The following is an 11,419-nucleotide window of genomic DNA, read 5'->3' on the forward strand; positions in this document are numbered from 1 at the left end:
GGACCTACAGGAATACAACTTCCATATCTACCAGGAGTCTTGCCCAGTAATTACTGCACGGTACTGTATGTGCTTGGAAGATAAATTACAACTTGTGAATAGATATTTTAGACAATCCAAGTATTAAACTCTTCCATTGCAAAATGACTGTGAATAAGACTGAACATTAAATAAAAGTCTCCTTCTACATTGGACTAAATTATGAGATACTATGTGCAATTATTGAAAGGTCAAAAAACATTTTTTTAGGGACAGTTGGTGTAAAGGAATTGTTTTCTCCTAACTCTGAAAAGATTCAATGAGTATATGTGACACTATTTATAATTGTGCCTGTTTCTTAATATATGAAAAGATGTGCAGTTAGAAAAGTCTGTATGACGTTTTTTGGAATCAATGTTGGCCTGTTTGATTTCCCATCCATTCATTTTCAGTAACTGTTTTCTCCTTAGAGATTTGCTGTGAGCTGGAATCTAAACACGTTGGCACAGGATACAAGGTGGAATTACACCCTAGACTGGACTCCAGGCAATCATGATACACACACTAACACATCCACTAACACACACATACAGGACATAATTTAGAGATACCAATTAAGGTAGACAGCATGTCTTTACTGTGAGAGGAACCAGCATCCCTGGAGACATAGTGAGAAAAGAAGCTTCACACTGTAGGCACCCCAATCAGAATCAAATCCAGGACCATTTGCTAAACATTTGTTAAAAAAAATGCTTATAGCATTTGTTAGCTCTATACATTTAAGGAAACCTTTGCCATGCAAGGAGCTCACTGAATAATATGTACGAAAACTGTAGATGCCAAAACTTGAAATCGAACCTGAATGTGATTTTTCAGGTCACAAAGGTATGAGCAATGGCTTGAAGAAAGTCATTAGAGGCATTTATAAAGCAAACTGTGCACCCTATGTATAACATGCATGAGGTGATTCGGGTGCTGAACAACTTAAATACTAGAGGGCAACGTGACTGGAGAAACAGACAGCAGATTTCAAAGTCAGTTAGGCATTTAGAATCCAGGGCTGCCATCTGGTCTCATATATCCAGAACACTTTGAGACAGAGCAGGATTTGAAAATTGGCTCCAAACGGATGAAAATGAATGCATATGGTGAGCACGAAAGCTTTGGCAAAATGGAATATTTTAAATGGAGCATTCTTCACTTTAATACAAGTTTTTCAGCAAATAGTTTATGTTTCTTCAAACATACATTTTATGTTTGTAAAGTTTATGTTTTCATATTTTGCAGTTTGCAAACTGTTAACTAGTAACCCCAATTTACTCCGGCATGACCTAATCAAGAAAATGCTGTTTAATATCAGCTCATTCCAGTTTCATTATACCACTGATATAGGTATTCACTGGCATATTAATGTCTAAGCACAATTAGGAGATTTACAACATGTACTTTAAAATATATGTATTTTTTGGTCCTAAAAATGCATAATGCACAATGAAAATGCAACAGCCTATGTTTTACTTTGTAAATGCATTAAGCACATACCATTATACAGTACATTTGTTTAACTTTTTAAATAGTGATCGCTTCTTGCTTGTTTAAGTAGTATTGTTCCTTAGGATAACACAACACTCAGCTCACATCACATGATTTCAAGAATAGGTGCTTAGTGTTTGGTATTTGTGTTGAGTTAAAATTGCCAAAAACGATAAGAAACTCAAGAAAAATCCTAACTTTAATTTATGCAAGAGCAGAAAAATACAAGGCCCCACTTCAGTAAGAAAGATTGCCTTGCTGTAATCGGTATGATTGAACGCAACCTACTGTACCATGTTGCCCAGAATCTGAGATGTTTTGCCTTAGCAATCAGCAGACTAGTGCGGAAAAACAGAAAACCATCTATGTGAGGGATAGGCCACAATTTGGAAGGCGGAGGGTCACTAAACTAGCACAGCACCATAAAAATCAACTGATCTGTCTTTATAATAATTATCAGACTGCTGTTGCTGCATCCTGGAAAATTGTGAGAAGACATAACATCCACATCAAAAGGAAAGCTATTTTACCACCTGCATGAAAGTGATCTGTACAGAGGACATTCAGGGGAAACATTTTGACAGCTGAGAGATTAAATCAACATCTTCTATAGGCACAAAAACAGAGATAGCAGTACAAGGAGTAGTGAAGTGTTTTTTATTCAACAATAAATGTATATTGTCATTGACAGACCTGAAGAAAGACTGTGTATGGAGATGTGAAAAACTGCTGTATATGCTTGACAATTGCATTGTTCAAGCCACCTGATAGGCTGATGGAATTCTGATGATGTAAGGAGGTATCTCCTCTAACATAAGAACACCTTAAGTGCACTGAACCGTTACTTTTTCCATTCTGGAGTGTCAATTGTTCCATCAGGGCAGCACAGAATCATGCAGTGAAAGAATTACAATGCAATGACTTCAAGAAAAAAAAGTCTTGCAGTGGTCAACTTTGTCTCCTGACCTGAAGCTAATGAAACAGTGGTCCAATACACCAACTGTCCAATACCTGTGTGATCAGCCTTTGTCAGCCAGTTGTAGCTTCACAGGAAGGTTGGTACAACATCCCACAGAAGACTATCCAGAAGTTATTCAGGTCTGGGCATGGTTACCTCCTATACTAATTTTCATTTTACTGCAAGTGTGCCCTCTTTCATACAGAAAACGAATGATTTCTTTCATCTGTATTGTGTTCATATTTTCTGTTTGATATCTACATTTGATATTCATGATAAAATCCTTTAATCCATTGAGCACTGCATTTATGATGCACATCATTATAGTTTTCCTTTTTGCACATTTGTTTTTTAAGACTTGTCTCACACCTCTTTGCTTGTACAAAGAAACATCTGTTTACCATAAATGGCAGTGAAAATCATGATTCTGATTAACTTATAAAATATAAATCTGTAAACCTCCAAGGATTTGCCCCTGTACATAAGAAAAATAAAAAGGCTGTAATATTCATAATACTCAAATCTTTGATGCCCTGTTTCAATTAAAGAGATTGGAAAGGTTTTTGGCTATTGGTTCAGTAGATTCGTTTTATTAGAATTCTAAGTATACCAGACAAATTCTAATTACTCTTTATGAAACAATGCTCTAAAATCAATTCCATTCAGTTTCTATTTTGACACTGATTTATTATGAATGATTTTTCAGTGAGAAAAAGTTCATATACTGTATTATTTTCATTAGTGCTCCTCGGTTAAATACATATTGTATATTACTTTTTGTTGTATTAAAGGTGTTTGCACTTTGTGTTAGCTTTAGAATAACATTCACCTAATACACCTCACATCTTTTGTTAGCTATGTGGTCCATGTACATTCTTGATAGTGTATTTTCCATGTTTTAAATGAGATATATTCAAAGTACATTCCTAGAGCTTCTTGATTCTTACCATTTTCAAACTCCGGTGTTTTCTCAGACCCAGAATGTATTGTGTCCGAGTTCTAATAATGAACTGGTCAGTATCTGGATGGGAGACCTCCTGGGAAAATCTAAGGTTGCTGCTGGAAGAGGTGTTAGTGGGGCCAGCAGGGGGCGCTCACCCTGCGGTCCATGTGGGTCCTAATGCCCCAGTGTAGTAACGTGAACACTATACTGTAAACAGGCGCCGTCCTTCGGCTAAGATGTAAAACCGAGGTCCTGACTCTCTGTGGTCATTAAAAATCCCAGGGGGTTTCTTGAAAAGAGTAGGGGTGTTACCTGGTGTCCTGGTCAAATTTCCCATTGTCCCTTACCAATCATGGCCTCCTAATAATCCCCATCTATGAATTGGCTTCATTACTCTGTTCTCCTCCCCACTGATAGCTGATGTGTGGTGGTCATTCTGGCGCACAATGGCTGCCAGGTGGATGCTGCACATTGGTGGTGGTGGAGGGGAGTCCCCATTACCTGTAAAGTGCTTTGAGTGGAGTGTCCAGAAAAGCACACTATAAGTGTAAGCAATTATTATTACTATTATTTTCCATTAGTTTCTGTAGGTCAGGTAATTCAGTACCAAGGATAGCGCCCCTAAGAGATTTGAAAAAGTACAGTAAAAAGGAACCTAAAATTTGAGTGTTAGCAGGTTAGTGGGGAGTGTATCCTTACACAGATATGGCTCTGATAGAAACTGATAGAAACAAATACATATTTATTGTTACATAGCTGCAATTTTGGATTTTTTTTCCCCGAACTGAACTTTTTTAAATTTGGAGATTATTGTATTCTTTATCCCTTTTATGGGATGTTTTGTATAATTGTATAATGTTAACATGCACAGAGGGGTTGGGCAACCAGTTGACCTTGGACCCCTAGAGGTTTTTTTTCTCCTTACAGAGTTTTTGGATCCTCTCCTCCGTTATCTTCTGGCTTTTTCTCTTTCAGTATTGTAACGTCATGTACTGTCACACAGCTTTGTTAAGTGCCTTGGGGCAAACTTGTTGTGAAAGGTGCTATATCAAAATAAATTGAATTGAATTGAATGTTTTTGTTACTGCTTCATTATAATAAAAAAATGAAACGGCTGAAGCACTGTCATAACCTGAACCAAATAAATCACTAAAACTGAAGAAAACATTCCATAAACCGGACTAACTGAAACAATATGCGCAAGGATTTGCGTTTGTAGAAATAAAAATAGTAACAATTAAAAGATTAAAGACACTGTTGTTGTACAGGTATGTCAAAATTTAAAAAAGAGTCCGAGAAAGGAACTCGAAAAGTAAATGAAAAAAGGAATGCAATTTTCTCAACAGGTGGTGCATTGCTGCTTGACACAACTTGTTCACCCATATACTGTAAATCACTAGAGAGTTTGACAAAACCCATTAAACATAAGGGGATTAATATTTGTTACTCAATAAATTTCATCCAGCAACACCCAGCTTAATGAAACCGCTTTTCATCATGAGAATCAATTAGGGTGCGTGATAACACGCACTTCACAGTAAATTACCATTTGAAGCGCTTCTTCAATCCAATAGCCATAAATTGCTCTTTTTAGACGTCATATTAAACTAAACCAGTTTAATTTTTCTATTTATTCATACAGTATCAATGTAACTGAGAAGAAATCCCACATCTGTAAAATAAGAAAGCCAGCCATTCAAATAGGCTGCATGGCATTTTAAACTTTCACGCGTAACCAGAAATGTGTGTACAAATCTTGTGTCGAGTGTCAGTATCTGAAGGAAGACATAACCAAAACGGTTAAAAACTGTTTAACCAAAACTGTTAAACTAATATTCAACTGTTAATGCACTATTTGTGCATATTTCAAGCACCGAAAGCATACTGTAACGCAACGGGGGTTCAATGCGTTAGAATATGTTACGAGCAGCGCATTAGAGAAAACAGAATATGATGTAGCCTTAAATGGAAGTCTGCTTGTTACATATTTAAAATGTTGTTTGTTACATTTTATGCCACTCGGAGCTTCGTGGTTTTTTAAAAGTGTATATATTTATATCCTCTCTTCCACCCCAAATCCATAACTCACACAACCCGTACAGATACTGTATCCTTGAGTGATCAGTGAGTAAAACCATTTCTGTCTTGAACATTTTGCCTCAGCTGCTGAGGAAAAACCCGAGCGTTAATTTTAGTAAAGTTACACGTACTGTATTGAGATAGCACTGGATTCCAAGCATCCTAATAACATACATTATTTAAGACATTGATTTTAGGAGGAATATTGAATTTCGTGTTCAGACTGGAGGGGTTTGGGTAAAATCGCTTGACTCACAATGGAATTGTGTCTCACAATGGAGTTTACTTGTAAAGAAAATAATTTCAAAGCAGACAAAAAGCTTTGATTCAGCTGAAATAAATGTATATCGATCCTAAACTGGCAGCAAGGACAAATGATGCAGGGCAGTATCTTTATCATATTAAGGACATGATATAAGGGAAGAATGGTGTTTTCATTTACTCCTTAGGAGACCAAAAAAAGTATGCGTTGAACGAAACAATATACACAACACACAAACGCGCGAGTATTTCCACAAATTCTTGCGTTTACCGTTAACCTGTACCCCGTCGACCGTTTTGTAGAGTAAGCCGAAAGAGACGAATGCTAACTTCTTTTCTAGCAATTGAAGTAAAATATAAACCTTCGCTACATGGGTTACTGTTTTTATTACGTGCAATCCTCGCTCGGCAGAAGAATTAAAAACATGGGACGGGGATAAATATAGCACAGGAAAACCGCAGTCAGTCAGGTAATGACAACATAATGCTACCCAATCACATTTGTAAGCAGGTTTTGTCACCTCATTAGAACATAATCTTCTGGGAAACTGCTGAACCAAAATGTTTCCTTGTGTTTATTGTATTTGCTTGTTTCCAAAGAGGCATCACAATGAACTACACCCACCGTATCATTGGCGTCACTTCTTGATCTCACTGAAAATAAAACATAATGTAATTTTTCCTCATATAAGAACTGGCTGTGATCTATACTTGTGCGGCAATCAAGGCCTATAAATATTGTACAAGGGGTGTCAGGATTTTGGTATTTAATACCTCATCCTTCCAACCTTCACCTCCCTTCCAAGTTGAATAACTGCGTGAAACTTTGCTACACTCAAGGTGGAAATATGATTTGGAACAGCATTCACAATTACATATGTCTGTATTATGAATGATATTCATGTCCGCATGTTTGCAATTTCAGCCAAGTTCAACTGTGTTAAATCTTCTAAGTTATTCTGCGCGCATACAGTAGCAGTACTCCCCCTGCAGCGTTCAGTCCGACAGGCTGTATGATCTCTATGGAAAATGATCCCTCATAGCACAAGAAAGGCTTGGGAACTGGCTTTCACCAATCTGCTTTTTTATTTCAGATATTACATTTCGCGATGTGGTTGCTTACATAATGTGAATGGGGGGTGGATGTCATGAGGTTAATCATTACCTTTAGGTTTGATATCAGAAGTTCTTTCTGCAGAAGGAGACCGCTTTTACTATCAATAATTAATCCATTTTTGAAGCAGCGGGAAAGGGGGAGAGAGCGAGCAGCTCGAGAGATCCTCGTTTTGAAGAGCAATCATCGGCGAATCATGTCACAATCTGACAGCTCTCCGAGAAGGGCTGATGAGGAGGACAAAGGAGGATGAAGGAGGGAAAGGAAACGGGAGAGGTAGAGGAGGAATATAATGAAGTTGAGTGGGAAAGGACTGTGTGCCGTCGTTTCCAACAGCCTCCTCTTAGTCTGTGCCCTGAGTGCCGTAGCTGTCGGAATCAAATGCTTCTTGCAGGGCACAGAGGTAAAAGTGCATTTTCACCTGGGAACAGCGGCCGGGGCTTTTTATTCTGGAGTGTTGGTCTGTCTTGGTCAAGTGCTGCTCGGGTTCGCCCTGCTATGCTGCAAAGAAAAGCCGGGGAGCCAGAATTTCTTCCTCCTGGGTGTCTTGGTGTTCATGCTTGGGATTCTCACTGCCTTCTCGGGAGCCGTGATAGACGGCGACACCGTGTCCCTGGTCGAGAGAAAACATTCCCACTACTGTCTGGACTCGCTGGATTTAAATCCCATCTGCGAGCAGTTAAAGGATTATCAAAGGAGTCTGGTTGTATCCACCATTCTTAACACCTTGGAATGTCTGTTGGGGCTTATAAACTTGGTGATCATCAAAAGGTATAAATCGGCTCAGTTCTACAGACGGAGACTTTCTCAGAGACAAAGCGTGGGGGCTATTCTATTCAACGAGGAACAGGACTTTTCTGTCGGGGAATTCCAGCCTGTTTCTTACATTAATTTAGGGGTTTTCAATGTTTTTGATGAGGCAGGCGTGGAGGTACATTGTGGTGGCCATCCCTCGGTTGAGCTCCCAGGCTACTCGCCAAGCGACCCAGAACTAAACCATTCCTATCCCTTTTCATACCCTCTTCCAAACGAGTTGCCACCCGCATACGAAGACATTTTCCCTGGGGAAGCCAGCAACAAATAGCACCTCGTCTCAAACGTTGCAAACGGGCAAGAATGTGCAGTGACAATCATTTGCTGTTCACCACAATTGGGACCTTGTAATCTTTAACACTGAAATAAGCCGTTATAATATCTTACAATCCTCACCCTTTCTTCCAACAAAGCGTTTTTTTTCTAACTTTTAAAGGCAGCAGGAGGAGCATACGTTTTCTCGGTGTAGAAAACTGCAGATCTCCCCTAAACAGCATAATTTCAAGCCGCTGAGCTAAAGCTGTTCGGGGAAGTCGATGTGGATTAAAAAAAAACTCAGTTGAGAAAATAAAAAAAAAAGTTAACGGTAAGAATGTTGCGATTAGTAACACATAAAATCACATACTGTAGGAATTCTGTTTTAGCAATTATAGATTCTTTACATTTTCATATCACTCTGTTGATGTGTATGTGTAAAGGTTTTTTGAAACATTGATTCTGTTTCACATACAGTATTAATAAAAGTTTCGTCATTTTCAGTCCTCTAATATGAAAACTGACGCACAGTGAGATATGATGATAATGAAAGCATAATATGTATTAGGCCTGCTTAATTACTAAGATATTAATAAATGGTGATATAATGTATTCGTTTAAATTAAAATTGCGTGAACTACAAGCACAAAAGTTTGTGAAACGTGGATAAAGAATGGCGTTTCATTTTACAATATTAACGCAGAAATATTTTTTCAAGTAACATCTCTCGCCTGTTTGCCTTTACCTACTAAGTATGACATCCTCTTCAGCTAAATCATAACTGTTAGAAATTGTGTATAGACAATGTCCATAAATATTTTAATGTTTAACATTTTATTACATTCTCAGAAATGCTGCATTGAGTCTTCGCAGGAATATTAAACAACAGGGCAATGAAAAGTATTCTTGATTTCTGTTATATGGTTTTCCACATGTGGTTACTTTCCATCTTGATAGTACGTTTAAAGTTATATGTATATATATTACGAAGACATTGGTACTATTATGTTGCTGTGATATTTAAGGATTTCCACGGGTTAAAAGAGCTAAAAGAAGGTTATGTCATTAGAAAATTATGTGCGCTTTTATAATATGTATAAGTATTACAAATGTGCAATGAACTCAGCTAATTAGGAAAATATCGATAATATACAGAGTTTAATATTTATATACGAATGTATTTGCACTTTACTTTTTAAATTTCCCTCCCAAACCTGTTTGCAGACGTAGCAGATGTAACAAGTTTTAATAAAAATGTGCCTGCGCTCATCGTTGACGGTGAGATATTTCAGCTTGTCTAACGTTTACCATTCTTAACTCCCTTTGTTGTTTAGTAGGCAGGATTTTGTGTTAGCACATAAGGACATACGTCATTTTAAGTTTTCTACAGTATATGTCGTACGTGGCTAGATACATAATTATAGAATTAATTCATAACACATCTCCAGACTGAGTCTAAACAAGTGCAACAGAAATAGATAAATAAAAACAACTGTGACACTATAAAGCCTTTTTTTTCAGCATGCTATTTGGCCACCAACAATGGAAATTAATACCCCCATAAACTATTTTGATGAAGTACAGTACTTACGGAGCTCTCCACGGTACTTCAAAGTACAGTAGTGCACTGTGTCGAGAACGTGGGCTTCAGATTTCTCTTTGCTTGGAGAAATACGTTGCTGAGTTTCTGGCTTTTAGCAGTTACAGCAGGTAAACGAAAATGGGTATAACTAATTGTCAAAAGACTTCCGACTTCAGCATTTATTTTGCACGGCAGCTGAATCTTCGTCTTAACTTTGGTGTGATGTTTCTGGTTTTCTGCGATCAGGTACTGTAATATAGTATCTCCTTTTCCCACAAAACTGGAAAGGACGAAGTAAACAAATATATGATTAAGTGCTATCTACCTCTGAAGACTCAAGGCTCCCTAGTAAGCTGTAAGATACATTATTTTTGGAAGCATGTTATCAGTATCAGTTAATAGTTTCTGCAATACATACTGTATTTTCCTCAAGATAAATTATTTTAATTTTATATTGAGAAACAGCAACATAATAATGTATTTGTTTGCATGTTCTGTCAAAATGAATTTACAACATGATCAAGTTGTACATTGAGCCATTGACATTATACAATATGACAAAAAAATTCTGCAGGCCCATAAAGCAATTAACCTTAACAAGAGCATAATCTTGTATTTACTGTGTGGAAAAGAACTTTGATGAAGGGAGTGATAAATCTGAAACACGTTTTAGATAATTAACAAGAAGAAGACATGATTTTTAACAACTGCCATGCCTTTGTTAATAAACACTTATAGTGTAACTTGTTTTCTCCTTACTTTTGTTATTACTCCAGTGACAACAATGACCTTTGCTTTGTGTGTTTTCAGTTAACTGTCAGTGAGGGCTTTGTTATTTTTTCCTGACACCTGGTTAGTTAACATTACACATACAGTACACTAACTTGTGAACATGTTTTTCCTATTTTAACTGGTAGCCAAATATACTCTAATTTAAATTTGAACTTTCCTTTTCTAATTTAATTGGATTTCTGGATTATTGTTTCTCATTTAACTACTTTAGTGTTTATGCAAACATTGTGATAGTCATGCCTTAGTTTTCTCAGTGTTTATTTTGAGTATGGGGGTGTAGATATAAATCTATACAACTAGCATAAAAAGCAAGATACAATACCTCTAACACATGCATATTTACAATACTTAATGACAGCCTATGACTGTAGATATGTTAAAAACATGTCTACAGAATGTACTGTGCTGATAGCTTACTTATACTACGTTTCCCCACTGCTCTCATGGAATAAGTCAGTGTGTTGAAAAGAATTTGGAAAAGAAAAAAATAGTGGTCATTAGACCCATTTAAGTATACAAATGAAAATGCAAACAATTAACTTACTTTTTGGAGTTATGCAATTTCCCAAAGCATGGATGAGCAATACTTACTGTATAAAGATAAAAATGAATCTTATGTTTTGGAAACCTGAGTTTTCCATTGAAACATGTATTTGAACTGCGGTTTAGTTTCTAGGCCAGTTAATGAAGACAGCAAAATAATTTGATTTAAAAAGTCTTTTCAATGCAATTGCAGTCAGCAGCCTTCTCATTGATGTGTGTCACCATAAATAAAACATAAAAATTGTTTCCAAAACTACTGATCCAGCTCTTCTACTCTTCCAGTAAAGGTGTTTGGTACAGACATCTGCTTAGTTATAAAATAGAGCAAATTGTCAAATTGGTCAATCATTTAATGTGTTGGTTTGGCAAAGATCCTGTACTTGAGAATGGTTACAAATAAGAGGGGGTCATAATTAACCTCTATATCAAGTTTATACAGTATATAGTAGCTAATTATGCTCCCAAGCCTGATGTTAATAGATTGGAATGTTTAGTTTTCAGATAACCCCTGCCAAAAAATCTATAGACCCATTAAAACTGGTACATTACTTAACTGATGGGCAGTTT

General features: G+C 36.9%; 1 protein-coding gene across 1 annotated transcript; it reads left to right on the forward strand.

Moving 5' to 3' along the window:
• The first annotated feature begins 6,753 nt into the window (after positions 1 to 6,753).
• On the forward strand, positions 6,754 to 9,226 carry LOC138239395 (transmembrane protein 271). Its single transcript, XM_069190955.1, has one exon. It carries the CDS (start codon positions 7,160 to 7,162, stop codon positions 7,949 to 7,951), a length of 792 nt encoding a protein of 263 aa, XP_069047056.1. The 5' UTR covers positions 6,754 to 7,159; the 3' UTR covers positions 7,952 to 9,226.
• The last annotated feature ends 2,193 nt before the right edge of the window (positions 9,227 to 11,419 follow it).

This window comes from Lepisosteus oculatus, chromosome 1 (genome assembly GCF_040954835.1).
Source record: "Lepisosteus oculatus isolate fLepOcu1 chromosome 1, fLepOcu1.hap2, whole genome shotgun sequence".
In the NCBI taxonomy this organism is placed as follows: Eukaryota; Metazoa; Chordata; class Actinopteri; order Semionotiformes; family Lepisosteidae; genus Lepisosteus; species Lepisosteus oculatus.

What these genes read in the sequence shown, in the direction of transcription:
- LOC138239395 (XM_069190955.1), top strand. Translation starts at nt 7,160, where the DNA reads ATGAAGTTGAGTGGGAAAGGACTGTGTGCCGTCGTTTCCAACAGCCTC.